Source organism: Triticum aestivum, chromosome 5D (assembly GCF_018294505.1).
Source record: "Triticum aestivum cultivar Chinese Spring chromosome 5D, IWGSC CS RefSeq v2.1, whole genome shotgun sequence".
Lineage (NCBI taxonomy): Eukaryota > Viridiplantae > Streptophyta > Magnoliopsida > Poales > Poaceae > Triticum > Triticum aestivum.
Window position 1 is genome coordinate 554,968,721 of NC_057808.1, and position 17,355 is coordinate 554,986,075.

At 43.0% G+C, this 17,355-nt stretch overlaps 2 protein-coding genes and 1 pseudogene across 2 annotated transcripts; 2 read left to right on the forward strand and 1 right to left on the reverse strand.

The window, feature by feature from the left end:
* The first annotated feature begins 3,645 nt into the window (after positions 1 to 3,645).
* Positions 3,646 to 5,435, forward strand: LOC123123825 (uncharacterized). Its single transcript, XM_044544453.1, has 2 exons — positions 3,646 to 4,857; positions 5,120 to 5,435. The coding sequence occupies exon 1, from the start codon at positions 3,729 to 3,731 to the stop codon at positions 4,854 to 4,856; it is 1,128 nt and encodes a 375-aa protein (XP_044400388.1). The 5' UTR covers positions 3,646 to 3,728; the 3' UTR covers position 4,857; positions 5,120 to 5,435.
* A 5,844-nt stretch (positions 5,436 to 11,279) lies between these two features.
* The window catches only part of LOC123121208 (uncharacterized), a 36,818-nt pseudogene continuing 30,742 nt past the window's right edge, over positions 11,280 to 17,355 (forward strand).
* On the reverse strand, positions 14,281 to 16,396 carry LOC123126188 (uncharacterized). Its single transcript, XM_044546568.1, has 2 exons — positions 14,951 to 16,396; positions 14,281 to 14,680 (listed from the first exon to the last, which is right to left on the reverse strand). The coding sequence occupies exons 1-2, from the start codon at positions 16,143 to 16,145 to the stop codon at positions 14,649 to 14,651; spliced, it is 1,227 nt and encodes a 408-aa protein (XP_044402503.1). The 5' UTR covers positions 16,146 to 16,396; the 3' UTR covers positions 14,281 to 14,648.

The following is a 17,355-nucleotide window of genomic DNA, read 5'->3' on the forward strand; positions in this document are numbered from 1 at the left end:
TAGAATTCTAAAAGATTTTGAAAGCCAGTCTTAATCATTAGGCCTCTTTCATGCTTGTTAAGTACCCCATGGTTATGTTAGCTACATGTAGTTTACATGAGCATGCCAATCTAGATGATGTTATAGGCCTTTAGGTGTTGCTATTCTCTATTCTCAGCCATATCTTACAAAAACGTTGATAAGATAAACACCTCTATACCAAATCTTATGTATCCACATCATTTCAAGAAAACTACCTTTTTCCCATGCCTACAGTTATCTGGGAAGATTTCTCAACTCTTTTGAGTGTGTGCTCTCGACACAAACTTATAAAAATACTCAAATTAAATACTCAAAACACAGCAATATGTTTTTTCTGCACCAAATGTGGTAACAAAAAGGTGCAAAGGAGGCAACGTTCAGTTCCTAGGTGCCTAGGTGCAACCCCGGCCACAATAGCCTTGGACAGCCTGAACGGCGCACATGAGCGCTTCTCCCCAGGGAGGGCCATGTCGCCGTAGGTGAGAACTGCCCGGGCGAGCCGGCAGACATAACCCGGTAAGAATGTGACGCAGAGATTGGATTTTGCTTGGTTAAAGATTGGTCCTTTGGTGTGTTTGTCGGCCTTTATGCTTTTGATGGATTACGCCTAACACTCCTGCTCACTCATCACTCATTATTTACTCTGTATTCATCAAACTTTATTTATTTTGCACTATATCGTAGCATGTTCAAGGGACACATGCAGAGATGGCCATGATGCTAGTTGATAGCACCTGTTAACTTAAGAAGTTTACATGCCTTTTCTCTAATTACAAGAGAGTTTCTTACCAACCATTGAGCCTGCAAGTTATAAAGATTTATGACTCTAAAGCCACTACTCAACTTCAGGTCGGTCTGTCGAGTATACCTCCATAATTCTCCATCTACGATACTGAAGTATATTGATGATTCTTTGTTTCAGGATATGTGGAAAAGCTATTTGCACTGCATTTCAAGGCAGATCGTAGATTACATGGCTAAGCAGCCCACCTATATTGCTAATTGTTTACTGTGTTATTTCAATTAAAATGATTTATGTATTTTGTTAGAGCATTCACATGCCATATTAATTTCAGAAAAACAATTTCTAATTTAATGGTTCATGTATTGTTGTGTCTAAAATGAAAATTCCAAACAAAATTAGTTATAATTTGTATTTATAATGATGAATAAAGATGTTTCAATCGCTATATTTAAACTAAGGTTTTTGTAATAAAATTGTGGTCTCTAAGCTTGTGTTAGGTGGTCCATGAACCAACGTATTATATTAGCTAGCATTTCTAATTCGTAAGTGCTACCCACGATCAATTTTATTTGATTTGAATTAACAAGGCATGGGCCCTTTTGTACAATCTATAATCATCATGATAGATATTATGTTCTCGATGGCTTATTTGATGGCCACAATTTTCTTACCCCGTTGCAACGCACAGGCCCTTTTGCTAGAAAAAAGTGTTATGAGATTTTTGAAAAAAATGTAGAAAATAAATCTATTATGTTTTTATAAAAGCCCATTGCTTTTTCTAAAGTGTTGTGCATTTTAATTCTTTTTGTTTTCAATTTCCATTTTTATTTTTCCATTTTGTAAGAAATTATCATTGTCAAATCTGTTTATGTGGCATAAACATAAGAAATCTTTGATGGGCGATGGGGGTGGGGGTGGGTGGGAGGGGGCAGACCGAGAATAAATTAGGGTTTCGCCGCCTAATATATAGTGCGGACTACTAGGGCTCAATAGGTCGGCGGTTTTTTTGAGACGACTCAGCCTAGAGAATATTGTAAAATATTGCCTCAGATTGCTAGATATGCGAAATGTTTGTTGAATTGTCAACATCTCAAACGTCCGGGATCGTTGAAAACCCCTCATCGAGGATATGACTAACTAGAGACAATTTTGAAAAACCATTGGTTGCTAAAGAAATATGGTTTTATAGTAATTATATAAAGTGTGTTCAGGAATACTTCGACTATGAGCTCTACTGACTCCAAGAAGGAGTGGGCCCAAATTCCAAGGAATAAAATTTTAGGATTGGAGGATCCTCGCGTAATAACCGAAATATGCCACCACCAAAGATATCGGTTTACATCGAGGTAGACAAACACAAACAAAACAAAAGCGCATCGCCTACACATATCCCTTGTAGCCGAAACCCTAGCCATGATCCAGCCATCGGTCACTCCTTGGGGCACCGCAACCTCGCATAGCCCTGAAGCCAAGCTCCTCGTCCAACCACCGTGATAAGCTCATCCTCCTTCCTAACTTGTGCAACCCTAATGCCAAGCTCCTCCTCCCACCGTTATGATGAGCTCGTCGTGTCGTTGACCTCAAGCCAACGAAGCCTCTGTCCGACACCTACAACTCTCACTACATCCTCTCCAAGGACCGCCTGCCCACATGCTCGCCATCCATTTTCATGAGATTTTTATGGTCATGGCATGAATATTAACATAACCTTATATTTCTGGAATAGGGACAATGTGATGAAACTTTACTACATGCAAATGTTTCTTCAAAATGGGAAACACTATTTGTGGTCCCTGCCTATTGTTGGAGTCTAACTTTGTCCTCTCAACTTTATAGCGGTTGGATATTCATTGCGCAGGTGTCAAACCCATATAGCACTCCATGAAAAACAACTCTCACACTAAAATGCAATGGAATCTGGAAGAATAAGAAACAATTTTAAATAATTTTTTGGAAAAATTAGCTCAATTCTCAAGAATTTGAGGAAAACAAATTTTATAACTAGGCAGACTAAATTTCCAAGGAGTAAAATTTAAACCAGGGTTTTACATGGAACTAGGGAAACATTTGAAGGAACTAGGGAAACACAAAACATGAATGGATGTTATAAAAATAGAACATTTAAAGAAACAATTGTTTGGACGCGGAGTTTCTGCTCCCGAGCTCATCTGCACCCATGCTCAGAAAAATAAGCAAAACAAATACTAGAAAAATTCAAAAAAAATCCAAATTGTTTTTGTGTGGTAGATAATTTGATGCGTGAGGTCCGTTCAAAATTTCAACTCATTTAGACATCTGAGCAGCTCTCAGCAAAAAAAGACAAATTCAGGGTCTGTAAAGGTTTACTATTCACGCACTGTTCTGAGCCGATTTGTCTTTTTTGCCGAGGGCTGCTCAGATGTCCAAAATGAGTTGAAATTTGAAGCGGACCTCACGCATCAAATTATCTACCACACAATTGTTTTTGGAGTTTTTTGAATTCTTCTAGTATTTGTTTTGAATTTTTTCCTGAGCGGGAGCAGATGAGCCTGGGCACCAAGTTGGATTTCCGCAATTTTGTTTTCCTATTTTTTGGGGGAAATTGTGAGGTTTTCCTTTCTGTATTTCCTTGAGAGAAACCGCGGGGTTTGCCTTTTTCTATTATAATCTTTTTGTTGATCACTGGAAGACATCAAATGAAATCAAAATGCTATCGCCATAGCGGCACATTTTGAAAAGAAATCGTAGTAGTGAATTTACCATGACTCTCTCATGCCTTGGCAAATGATTTTAGGTTGCAAGCAGGGTCTTTTTTAGAATAAGTTTTTGAGGCATAGATTACCAGCCTACCACGACGTATGTGCCTGGAAGCCCAAAGCCCAAATAGAGGCCGATCCGGGGAAGCCCCACTCCACTCCAGCCGCAGCAGCTAAAAAATTTCCCCACCCGAAACCCTCGCCGCCTCCACCCACCCACCATCACCATGCCGCCGCCGACCCCCGTTCCATCTCTGCCGGAAGAGCTCCTCGAGGAGGTCTTCCTCCACCTCCCGCCGGACGAGCCGGATCACCTCGTGCGCGCCTCCATCGCCAGCAAGCTCTGGCTCGGCCTCCTCACCGGCGCTCGCTTCCGCGGCCGCTACCGCGATTTCCATGGAGCTCCCCCCATGCTCGGCTTCCTATATACCCTGCCCTTCTTATGTTCCAGTCCGCTGTCGACAGACCCCCGCCCACACTTCGTCTCCACCACGAAATTCGCCGCACGCATTCCCGACGACCTCCGGGAGTACGATGCGCAGGACTGCCACCATGGCCGCGTTCTCCTCAGGTATAAGATGCTCTTCATTTGGAACCCCATGACGGGCTGCTCCACAGAGCTGCCCCCGTCCACAGAATACATGGAGGCCGAAAGCAGTGGGGCTGCGGTGCTCTGCGCCGTCACCGGCTGTGACCACCGCGCGTGTCATGAGGGCCCCTTCTGGGTCGTCTTTGTCTACCTGGACCAGGATGAGGGCGAGGGTGTTTGTGTTGCATCCGCAGCCGTGCTCTTGTCTGATTCCAGCAAGCGGTCCAATGGCAAATGGTGTGAGCCGTGCTCTCGTCTTGATCTTGTGGATGATGCATTCATTGAGGCAAGACCCCCAGTCCTCATCCAAGACGCACTTCACTTCATGCTTAGGCACTATGAGGATTATCGTCGTGTAGGAATTCTAAAGTATGACCTGAACTCTAACTGCTTATCACTAATTGATGCGCCATTGGAGGGGCCTGTCATTGACGATGCCGCTATACTCATGGCGATGGAGGATGACAGCTTGGGACTTGCACATGTGGAAAGGTTAACCCTCAATCTGTGGTCAAGGCAGATAGGTTCTCACAGAGTTGCCTCATGGACTCAGCGTGCAATCGTCGATCTAGGGAACCTTCTCCCCATTCAAAATCCAAAGGAAGATCTTGAACTGCTTGGAACTGTGGAGGGCAGTGATACTGTGTTTGTGACCACGGACATGGGCATCTATGAGATTAATCTCAACTCACTACGATGGAAGAAGCTGTGGAAGACAGACAAGTTCTGTGCTTTGATTCCCTACATGAGTTTCTACAACCGCTGAGGTATATATATCTATATCTGTATAGTCCTTTTTTTTCTTCTGATTTGGGAATAAAGCTTAAAGTATAAAATATAAGCTAGTGGAACATACAAGTCACTAGATGTCTAATCAGATTGGAAGTTATATCTGAAATGCATCCTAACAAACTTTCAGTGGTATGTAACAATAGAAGGTTACAACTAATTGTGCTTATTTAATTGGCAATTTATATAGTATTATGTCATCTCCCTTTTGGAATCACACTGAAAAGTCTAAGTTTGCAGATTTTTTGCGGCGCATTGACAACATATGGTTGAGTGTGTTTAAGCCAGGAGGCGACTCTCATCATCACAAAAGATGACCAACTTGGAGGCGACAGTGGTCTTTTGATGAATTATGCCATTATTTAGTAGCTGGTTTGGTGCAGTGGTTCTTGTTTTATCATATTGTTGTTGGCTTTTGTCAGTAAGCTTGACAGTTCCCCGTGTCGTCTTATGCCATTATTTAGTAGCTGGTTTGGTGCAGCGTAAGCGAGTGATTGGATTATGTTTGTAATGAACATCTGATTTCTTGCAGCGTCAGCTATGTGGCTTCTTGTAATTTGCTGAAAAATGCATCTGCAGACAATATCTTAGTGTTTCCATTTAAAAACCTGTACAGTTTGCTCGCCCAGCTTTGATCCAATATCTGAATTCTCATCTTCAAAAAGAGGTGATGAGACATGTCTAGAGCTAGTGGTTCTTGTCGCTCAAGAGATGATCATGGGTTTCTGTATGCTGGCTTGCTGATATGTCTTAATTTATCTTTTGAATTTAATTAGTGCTACATGTCAAGTGCTGATTTTATTGCATTTATTTTAGCAATCAATGTTATTATGTTAGTGAAATCTTGAGCTATAAGTTGAGGGAACTGACTGACTGAGAAGATGTGATCTGCATGACTGTATGAAGACCTCAAAGAGGTTTTGCTTCAGTAGCTTCATAAAACTGTCAGCTATTTGTTCATTGTTTCTTGCATATTTTTGCCAAAGGTGCATATAATACTAGACAGCAATATTAGTGAGATGAAGATGTTTATATGTTTGGTCATAGAGTGCAAGGCTATAGTTATCGACTGATCATTGCAATTGCTTTTGTTTATCATACTTTCTAGAATGGCTCGTAGATTCCTATTATTTCTTAGACAAGATCTTTTACTCAAAGGCATCAACACACATTTCTCTATGTTTTTCTGTACCTATATATAAATATGCATGTCTTGGAAAAAACATGGATTTACATGACCCCGTCTCTCTTCAAGTCCGGACTGTTCCTCCGCTTGGCTACTGAGTTGGCTCCCCCCATTATTCTTCATCAGACAACACACACTTAATAGAAAAACAAGGTATCTTCTTGGAAAACTTCTCTACTCATGACTTTGTTTCATATTTTCTTCATATGTGGGTGTTCGTGGTAGGTGGTTTGTATTCTTACAGCAGGATATATATTTGTACTATATTTTTTGGTTTTGTTTTCAATGAAAATGGAACCGGAGGTGGGGCCCCTGATCATCAGTTTTTTGGGGGGATATTGCGGATTGCTGGAGAGTTGCTTGTTATGCTGGTTGAGTATGTTGAAGAGAAGGGTGGCACTCTAGTCAACAGGAGAGATAGTCATGATTGATCACACCTTCATCGTGGCTATCCCCTACCGTGGCACATACTTGCACATACTATGCTGACACATACTATCATTAAGATATTATAATGAAGTAAAGCCTGAATTTCCTTGTTTCTAGGGATTTGATACCCCACCCTTCATGAGATGAACAATTAATAACAATCCCACAAAGGTCAGCAGTCAATTGGTGGAAAGGATGAGACATTTTGCCAGAATTCATTCTTCGCGCCAAAAGTTTAGTAAACCCCTGTGGGGTTTAATCATTCATTTTCTCCTCCAAGTTTGTATGCTATTGGAGAATCCAAAACTGGAGGATTTTAATGGTTTACGGTTTATCATGACTGCTTTGGATTATTGCGCATTAAGATTCTGTCTACATAATTCTGCTGTTAATTGCCCAATGTCTTCTCTGTATACTTTATAGTGGATATATAGTTCAGTTCACTGAGGCAGTCCAAGGTTATCTGTGAGGTAATATCTTAAAGTTTGAGGATCATTACAAATTTTAAGATTCACGATTAGAAATAACTAGAAGATTTTCATGACTTTATAATCTATGCAGGGGACACATTTCAGAACAATATGAAAATGTCATATGTCACGACTTTGTTTCAGGCACAAAATACAGTTAGAACATAGTGTGCCCGTCAGAAAAAGAAAGGCAGAGCTTTCTTTATAACCTTGCCGATAGAATTTCTAACATTATGCATGTGGCATCTTGGCAAGATATGTAATCCTGGAAGCATGGGAGTTTTCTATTTAGTTTGTTTATTTCTGCTGCCACCTATTTTATCAAAATATTTGCATTTTATAAAGATTACTACTTCACTACTAGTACTTGTCATCATAATGCAAACTAAAGATATCTGTTCTGAACTCAATTAGCAGCCTTGGCAGCTGAACAAAGTTCTCCTTTTCGGTGTGAACTAGTTCATGTACCTTAATCCCGGCTGAATGAGAATCTTGATTTCAAAAGAGATGGTTCACCTCTGGTATTATGCAGCTAATGTGAATCTTCGTCTGGCAGGACCACCTTTTCGACAACACTAACTCCCGTCCTGTGTTTCGACCTGGATGTCGCTGTGGCCAGGCACCAGCAGGCCTGTGCACTCACAGTACTCCCTCATTGCTCGTAAAGAGGAGATATACCTACGACCAACAAAGCAATGGCTCTAGTGCATGTGCCATCGACGAGGACATATGGTACGACGTTGTACCTACCAGGCATTTGAAGGCGAGGCTAACTATTGCTCTAGTTGAAACTTTGACCAGAGAAGTTGTAGTAACGGATGAGGAGTTCCTGTTGAAAGTTGAAATGATAGTTCTAGAGAGGGACTTTGAAGGCGGAGAAGGCAATGACCTGACAGCTCAAGAGTTAAATAATACTATTCCGTCCCATAATGTAAGACATTTTTTGACACTCATTATGGGACGGAGGGAGTACGCACTAATATTGTTGCAGAAAGAGAAGATAAATAGCCCTTGCTTTCGGAGACGTGTTTGTTGGCCATAAGGAGGCATTGACACAGTGGGAGATGTATCATCCACGTACTGAACTGTTTGTGGTGAATGATCATCGTGGAGAATGTGAGTTTACTCATTGCTTTTCAATTATTCTTTGTTTCTCGCACTCCTTCCACCTGAATATTTGACAAGTTCTGTCAAATTGGCACAACGGCTTTAAAGTTGACAACTGCACATACAGATATGAGCACATGAATTCCTTGCTGCACTCTAGATTTTTTTAGGGCACTCGCTGGTAAAAGAATGCTTTCTTAATGAAGGATTTTAGCCAACATAGTTTACCGTCAGTCTGTTACTGCTGATGACTGATCTATGCCATCTCATCGTGTCAAATGCTACGAAATGGGGGAAAAGTGAATTCCTCGCTTGTATGACCGATATAGTTTACAGAAAAGGAGAATGTATTCACTTTTGTTCATCTTATAGGTTTCTTAGAACAAATTCATCTGTACTGCCCCTTCTACCATCTGTTCTTACAATGTTTGTTCCTTTTAGGCTGGATTCGAACTTGGGTCTGTCAAGGTTCACAGCCGCACTCTTGTCAGTGTTTTTTTTTGGTTTTGATTTGTGATTCATGGACATACCATCAAAGTTTTTGCTCCCTCCGTGATTTGTGACTTGTGGTAAAGGTGATATTTTGTCCGTTGAACCATCGTATGCTCTAGATCCTTGTGCACCAGGAACTGGGGAGAGCAATGAAAATATATATCTCTCTAGTGTTGCATGCCCACACCAAGGTTCTCGTCTATATGGAAAAATAATTTCTAATATTTGGAATTTTCCAAATATAAATTTCATATTTTCAATAATACGGGGCTCCAAGAAACCCAGGAGCCAAGGCTCTCTTCTATATGGAAAAAGAATTTATAGTATTTGAATTTTCCAAATATAAATTTCATATTTTCAAAATACTAGGCTCCAAGAAACCGAGGAGCCAAAATGGCACAATGTGGATGGTGTTATGATGTTGATGTATTATCCCTTGCCTTAAGATTATGTTTCATATTCTATTTTTATATGTGCAATTTTTTTTTGAAAAATGCTACATACATTGCTAAGGTAATATATATGTCACATCATATATGTTATGTAACTTAAAAGTTAGGTTTTATAGTGTTGTTTTTGCTCCATGCATAGATAAAATAGCTTATAATCATCGGAGTCAAAGTTTGATCCCTTAATTTTATGCTAATCGGATCAACACTCGAGTGCCAAAACCATATTTAGCATTGATCAATTGTTGCACTAAAAGTGATTTTGACGATGACATGGAGTGGACGATTAGAAGAATGAAATAGGTTCAAGACCCACTCGAAAACTTTGGTTTATTTGGCATAAATCATGTTTTGTTTTCCTAAAGATTGCTCATTATTTAGATCCAAATATTTAAGAAAAATAAAATAAAGTATAGGATAAAAACATAGGCCATAAATATGTGTTATGAGCTTTTTTAAAATCTACAAAATAAATCAATTTAATTTATAAAAATCCATTGTTTTTCTAGTGTATTATGCATTTTAATTTCTAGTTTTTCTATTTCTATCATTTCCTTTTCCCATTTTTGTAAGAAACTTTCATTGTCAAACCCATTTTTTGGCATAAACATAAGAAAGTTTTGATGGGCGATGGATGGGGAGCCCGAGAATAAATTTGGGTATATGGCGATGACTACTTGGCCTTAATAGGTTGCCTTTTTTTTAAGACGGCTTGGCCTAAAGAACCCTTGGAATCAGATATTGCTACTCAGACTTTTAGACATGTGCAACGTTTATAAAAATATCAACACCTCAAATGTCCAGGAATACAGAAAACCCTCTTTGAGGATATGACTAACTAGAGACAATTTTCCAAAAACAGCCAGTTGCTAAGGATATCTGGTTATACACTCAATATATAATGTGTGTTGAGGAATACTCCAAGTATTAGCTTCGTTGACTGCATGACGGAGTTGGCCCAAACTCCACGGAGCCAAATCAAGATGGAAGGACCGCCGAAGTAACTATGATTCATGGAGTTCCCTTGTAGCCAAAACCCTAGTCATGACCCTTCCGTCGTTCGCTCCTCGAGGCACCTCAACCTCATGTAGCCCTGACGCGCCAAGCTCTTCATCCAGCCATCATGACAAGCTCGACCTCCTGCCTAACTCGCACTGCCTTGACACAAGCTCCACTTCCCGCCGTCGTGATGAGCTCAACCTCCCGTCGACCTCAAGCCGCCGAAGCCTCCAACCGAGACATACAACTCTCACTGCATCCTCTCCAAGGATGGCTTGCCCACCACCTATCCATGTGATATTTCTGATCACAACATGAATATCTACATGACCTTGAATTTTAGAAAAAGGGACACTGACTGTGATGAAACTTTACCACTCCCTTCGATCCATATTATTTGTGGTCCCTGACTATTGTTGGAGTCCAACTTTGTCCCCTCCACTCTATACCAGTTGGATATTCATCGCTTGGGGTGTCAAACTCATAAAAAACTCCACAAAAAAACAATTTTTACAATGAAAGGCAATGGAATTCGAAAGATTTATATTATGGAAAATTAGCTCACTTGACAAAAATTCGAGGAAAACTCTCATTTTATAACTAGGCTGAATTAAAAAAAATGATTGCTTTCTAGTTCTTTTTGTCAAAATCTTGTGGTTTGCATTTTCCTAAAATAAACAATCGTGTTGTTGGTTTTTGGTCAACATTAATTGAAACTGCAAATGCTACCACAATAAAACTGAAAAAAGTTCGGGATACTGAAATTATGATGACTCTTCTAATTTTTTTTTTGAACTTGCCAGCAGGTTTTTTTTAGGGAAACTTGCCACTATCTTGAAGGCCAAAGTAGAGGCCGATCAGAGTAAACCGAGAGCACCACACTCTCGCCCCGGCCCAGCACACAAGACCAAAAATTTCCCCTTCCACTCCAAAATTTCCCCATCCGAAACCCTCGCCGCATCCACCCACCCACCATGCCGCCGCCGCCGCCTCCGGTACTATCGCTGCCGGACGAGCTCCTTCTTCCGCCTCCCTCCGGACGAGCCCGAGCACCTCCTGCGCGCCTCCCTCGTCAGCAAGGTCTGGCTCGGCCTCCTCTCCGACCCTCGCTTCCGTGCTCGCTACCGCGACTTCCATGGAGCTCTCCCCATGCTGGGCTTCCTTTGTTCCTGGCACCCCAACTCCGTCCGTGAGGTGGAAGATAACATCCCGCACTTCTTCCCCACCACCAAATTGGGGGGGGGGGGGGGGGGGGGGGGGGGGGGACTTCACTGCGTGGGACTGCCGCCACGGCCGCGTTCTCCTCGGCAACCAGTCCGAGCACCGGGACCACGTTTCGCTCGTCGTTTGGGACCCCATAACGGGTCACCGGAGGAAGCTGGACCACCCCGCCCAGGTCGGCAGCAGCTATGCCGCAGCGGTGCTCTGCGCGGTGGCCGCGTTCTCCTCGGCCATATGGCTTACGAACCCGGCCCGCTCGTCGTTTGGGACCCCATGACGGGCCGCCGGAGGGAGCTGGACCAGCCCGGCCAGTTGGGCAGAAGCTATGGGGCAGCGGTGCTCTGCACCGTGGCTGGCTGTGACCACCGTGCGTGCCACGCAGGCCCCTTCCAGGTGCTCTACATCGGTTTGTACACGATTGAAGATGGTGAATGTGTTGTGCGCGCGTGCATGTCCTTGCCGGTGACGGGTGATTGGAGCAAGCCATGCTCTGATTCTCGTTTTAATAAGTGGAACGACCCATGCTCTGCTCTTCATCTTGGGCCCGTTGCAGTTTGGGACGAAATGCACCCTGTCTTCGTTGAAGACGCACTTTACGTCAAGCTCATGTATCTGGATGATGTCACATAGCAACATTACTTCGCTTGTTTTCTCGTATTGTTTTAGGATTTTGCCACTAAGCATTTATAATTTCCCATTGTTGTTGGCATTTGTACGCGGGTGAATATATGTGTTATCTTGTAATGAACCCTTGCAGCATGACATATGCGCTCTGTTATATCTGCAATCACTAGAATTGATATAGTGTATAACCAGATTTAGTGGTTATGCCATCCTAGAATTGATATAATGATGGTTTCTGCATGCTGGCCTGCTGATGCGTCCTAATTATACTTGTGGGTTTAATTAATGCTGCATGTCACCCTGAAAAAGATTAGTGCTACCTGTCAAGAGCTGATGTCACTGTTCTTCTTTGGGTGTGTCTAGGTCTCGGTCGACTGAGACTTAACAAAGTCTCGGTCAAGTGATATAGTATATGGAAAGAAAAAGAAAAAAAAACTGAAAAGAATCTTTTGTATGAATCTCAATGCAAGATCGATGGATGGAATATAACATCGACTGAGACATAATGAAGTCTAAGCCGACTGAGACTTAGCAAAACTGTTCTTCTTTTAGCAAGCAATGTTGCTGAAGAGCATAGCATGCAAACTGAATCTTTAGCCATAAGTTTAGGGTATTACAGGATATGGGGCTGCATGGCTGCTTGAAGATCTGATACAGGTTTTTATTCCTTCAGCACGTCCGCAAAACTTTCAGGTACTTGCTGCATACTTTCGGCCTACAGTGGACATAATAGTAGTAGATTGCAATGTCCATGTAGTGGGATGAAGATATTCACATGTTATTATGCAGTGATCAACATATGAGGCAGGTGCCACTGGGCAGCAACATCAACCACATGTTGATGACTCACCCCCTCGGGGAGTGAAGGTTTTAAGCTTTTTTGCAAGATGCCTCCTGGGAGAACAACTCTCTGCATCCTGCTACAAGCCTTGGAATCCATGTTTGCAAAGAACAGGACGATCATGGCAAGATGTGCTGATTCAGAAGGCCACGCTCCTAGCATATGATCAAACATTAGCTAAGCTGCAGCTTCAGGTGACCTCCTTTCCAATCCAAGACAGTGGGAAATTTGACATGATCTCGCAGATCTTGGAGGCTTATAACGATCTAGTAGGATTGAGGATATGTCACATCGATAGGGATTTTGAATGTGGCGTGGCACATAATTGTGCTACAGTAAATGCTCTTTGAAAAGCTGTGCGTTGTACTTGTATCCCCCTCTGCTTACTGTACTAGTTCACTTCAGCTCAAAGGGCTATGCAGTGCCCAATGTTGCTCGGGCTGAGCAACTTTGTTCCCTGGGACTTCAAAGTCCTAGATGTACTATGTGTTTGAATTCCAAAGAAATGGCGCCCTAGGGGCTAGGGCGCCTCCTTCTGTTCAAGTGAATAAGTAAATTATTTTTTGTCAGAGATTGCAAGGGTACATTGATCATCGCTACTACTAACCTCTGTCCACTGATGCTTGTTGTAGAGCTAATGCAGCAACAGGGCTGGGCATACAGAAGATCGCCACGTCCCAATGCTTTTCCCCTAATCATGCATTATTAGCTGGTCAAACAATTTCACTTCCTGTTGGACAACAAAAAAGACTGTCAGGTTCAGGGGTGCAGACCAAACAATTTCACTTCCTGCTGTTAAGCCTCAAGATCTGTAACTTTACTACTCCCATTATTAGTTATGAGATCTTTATAAATCTCGGGCAGGACAAATAATTCCACTTCCTGGTGCACATTACTAGTCTCTTGCAGGTCAAACAGTACCATTTCCTACCGGACAACAGAGAACTGTTTGAACCTGTACCTGTAACCGTCTGAAGAACGACATGCTACTCTAGACTGGAGCCTTCTTTGTCTATCAATTCATAGGCATGAAAACCAAATAGCAGAGCACCGCACGTAACCTGCTCAAACTCTTCTCATACTCACCCTTGCACCATTCTATAGAGTCAATCAGATATGCCTCCGCCTCCGTGTAGTACCTTGTTCTCACGCCTCAAAATCTGTAACTTTTATCAGTATGAGAATTTCTGCCAAATGTTTTTTGTCTAGAATATTGTCAATTTTAATACCAGAAGAGCTTACTAGCAAGCTTGGAGTATTTATTTCCCCTCCCCCCCATGTTGTATGACTTTTTCTTGTTTCAGTCATTAAGCCCGTCCCAGCAAAAGGGCAGCGAAAGGGAAGGCAAATCGTCCCATTTCGCGCATGATCGCGCGTTTAGCGTCAGATTGCGTTTTTTGAAGGATTGCGTTGCGGGGAGAAGCTTCCAGCCAGCGATTGCGCCGCGATCGCGCAACTTTCGCCCGCGATTTAAAATTTGGTGATTCCTGACGTCATCGATGGTTGCACAAAGGTTCTAGATGTTGATAAGCATGATGCAAAATGAGAGACCTCTAGTGTGAGGCAATATGCAGGCATGAAGAGGCGGCAAACCAAATACGGCAACTTGATATTGAAAGATATTAAGACATCAATTACAGAAAGATAAGACATTTCAATTATGAGGAAGAAGATTAAAGTCGGTTAGCTCTGTCCATCCGTAAATCCTGTGACAACTAGTAGGTTCATTACAAAGATAATCCCTTCACCCGCTTACGCATGCCACTTAACACCTGGAATTATTAAGCTGGCCGACTAAGTTACCAACAAAATGACAAAACAAACACCATTGCACCAAACCAGCTATTAATAATGCATAATTCATCACGAGACCACGTTGCCCCTTCAAGTGGTCATTTTTCCAATTGATGATATTGGCCTTCTGCTCTTAAGCACATCCAACACTAAGCCATCAATGAGCTTCATCGTAGGGGTTGATCCTCTCTGCAAATGTAGATTTATTTGTGTGATTCCATACCCCTTCATAAGAATAACTAGGTGTAACATTCAAGTATAGTACATAGCGCTCAAAGTTTTCTTGAGCCTACATACATTATCACAAATTAAAAACATCAAATATAAATTTTCATCTGGTTAAACATCAAATATAACTAGGTGTAAAATATTTCAGAGCGACACTTACTTTGGGACAGAGGGCTTATTATTTAAGGGTGGTTGTTACCAAATCAGAAAGAAATGGACATATAAATATACCTTGTGGATTGTAGAAACTCATGTACGGAATCAAAGCACTGAACTTCTCGCTCTTCCATAGCTTCTTCCATATGAGGGACTTGAGACTAATCTGGTAGATGCCAAGGTCTGTAGTCACGAAAATGATATCACTGCCTTCCACGGATCCAATCAGCCTAAGACTTTCCTTGGGATTCTGAATAGGGAGAAGGTTCTGAAGATCGACAACTCTATGCTGAGTCCATGACGCAAGGCCCTCGGCACCCGTCTGGATTGAGCCTGACCATAGGTTGAGGGTTAACCCGTCCACTTGTGCAAACCCCAAATTGCCATCCCCCATGGCCATGGGGATAAAGGAATGGTCTTTGAGTGGTAAGCCATTAGAGCGCACGTCCGGTAGATCAATCAATGACAAGCCATCAGAGGCCATGTCGTACTTGAGAATAGCCATGTCACGAACACCATCAACAATGGAAAGCATGAAGTGGAGTGCGTCTTTGATGAGGACAGGGGGCATTATTTCAGGAATGAATGCATGCCTAGCTTCAAGTTCAAGACCAGGGCTCAGGGTCCACTCAAGCTCAAGATCAAGATCAGAGCTCTCGCTCCATGCATCATCCATCTCCAGCAACGCGACGGACACGTGTGCAACACAACCATCACCGTCACCGGTCGTGAAAAAGACCACACGGACGGGCCCTCCGTCACACAAGCGGTGGTCACAGCCGCTCACAGCACAGACCACCGTGGCCCCATCGCCCCAGCATCCATCGGGCTTCTCCAGGTATCTCGTGCAGCCTGTCATGGGGTCCCAAACGAACAGCGGGGCGGGGCAACCAAAGGGGTTTTCAAAGAGAACGCGGCCATGGCGGCAGTCCAACGCTTCATAGTCGTCCCATTCCTGGACCTCGGGAATGCGCGCGCCGAATTTTGTGGTGAAGGCAAAGCGCTGGACGGGGCGTTCTCCTTCGTCGTGGGGGCGGTCGGCGTGGAGCCAAGAATAAAAGAAGCCAAGCATGGGGGGAGTATCATGGAACTCTCGGTAGCGAACGGAGAAGCTAGTGCCGGTGAGGAGGCCGAGCCAAAAATTGCTGGCCAGGGAGGCACGCATGAGGCTCGAGGGCTCGTCCGGCGGGAGGCGGAGGAAGACCTCCTCGATAAGCTCGTCCGGCAGCGTCGGTGCAGGCCTCGTCGCCGGAGTCGGAGGCGTCGGCATGGTTGTTGGTGGAGGGTAGGAAGGATTGAGATGGATGTGGCGGGTTACTTGTCACGGAATTACCCTCAGTCTGTTCGAACTGAAGCAGAAAGACAAATCAGAGAAATGAAGGAGGAAGAGGAGGGGAGTAATCAGTGGAGAAGACTCGCCTTGAGAGTTGAGACGTCGGGAAGCGTCCCTGCCGCCGTCGTTGATTGCTGCCGGGGACGCCTCTTGGTGGTGGTCACGGGCGGAGAGAGGGCCTACAGGAGAGCTAGCTACCGGGGAGGGGAGGACATGACGGAGGGCATATCATTTCTCATTTGATGATGCAGTCGATGACATGCTGGCTCGTTGACCAAGTTTAGATTTAACAAATTGGGATCGTGATCGCTGGCGAACAGCCAGAGAGAGACATGTGACGCATCATGAGCCCACCGACACCGATTGATCCAACGTGCATGTACGTGGCTCCGTCCACGCTAGTAGAAAACAGGGCTTTAGTCTTCACATTAGTCCCGGTTGCATTACGAGCGGCTAAAGCCATTAGTCCCGGTTTGAGACACGAACCGGGACGTGCCCTTTAGTCCTGGTTCGTGTCTCAAACCGGGACTAAAAATTAGACCTTTAGTCCCGGTTTGAGATATATCAAAATGTTCAGCACGAAAATCCACATCCGATTTTGACCGCCTATAGCCTGTTTGCAATTTTTTAGAATCCTCAAATTCTAAAAGGAAAAAAAGAGATATGCTTAAATTTCAGTTTTTCTTGAATTTTGGTTAAATCTGGTCAAACTACTTATTCAAGAAGTATTAGTGTTACTACATAATTATTCAAGAATATTAGTGTTACTAAATAATTATTTCAATCTTTTTGAATTTTGGTCAAATCTGGTCAAACTACTTACTCAAGAAATATTAGTGTTACTAAATATTTTTTTTAGAATAATAGTTTCAAACTCAAACAGTGAAACGTGTGACTTCATGCTCAAGCTAAACTCCTGAGGATTAATAGGATTGACATATTACAATTGTCAGGAAAACAACAAGTGCAGACTTGGAAACGAGGGGGAATAGAACCCAGAAGTTAAGCGTGCTCAGGCTGGGGTAGTGAGAGGATGGGTGACCGGCCGGGAAGTTAGATGATTTGGAATGATGAGGGGTGATTAGAGATTAGAGGTTAAATTGAGCAGTGATGATGGGTGATTAGAGATTAAGAGGTAAAATAATTC

Excerpts from the sequence above, each read along its gene's own strand:
- LOC123123825 (XM_044544453.1), top strand. The coding sequence starts at position 3,729 with ATGCCGCCGCCGACCCCCGTTCCATCTCTGCCGGAAGAGCTCCTCGAG.
- LOC123126188 (XM_044546568.1), bottom strand. The coding sequence starts at position 16,145 with ATGCCGACGCCTCCGACTCCGGCGACGAGGCCTGCACCGACGCTGCCG. Across the intron at positions 14,681-14,950 it reads GAGTTTCTACAATCCACAAG|AGAGGATCAACCCCTACGAT; the intron begins GTATATTTATAT and ends CTACATTTGCAG.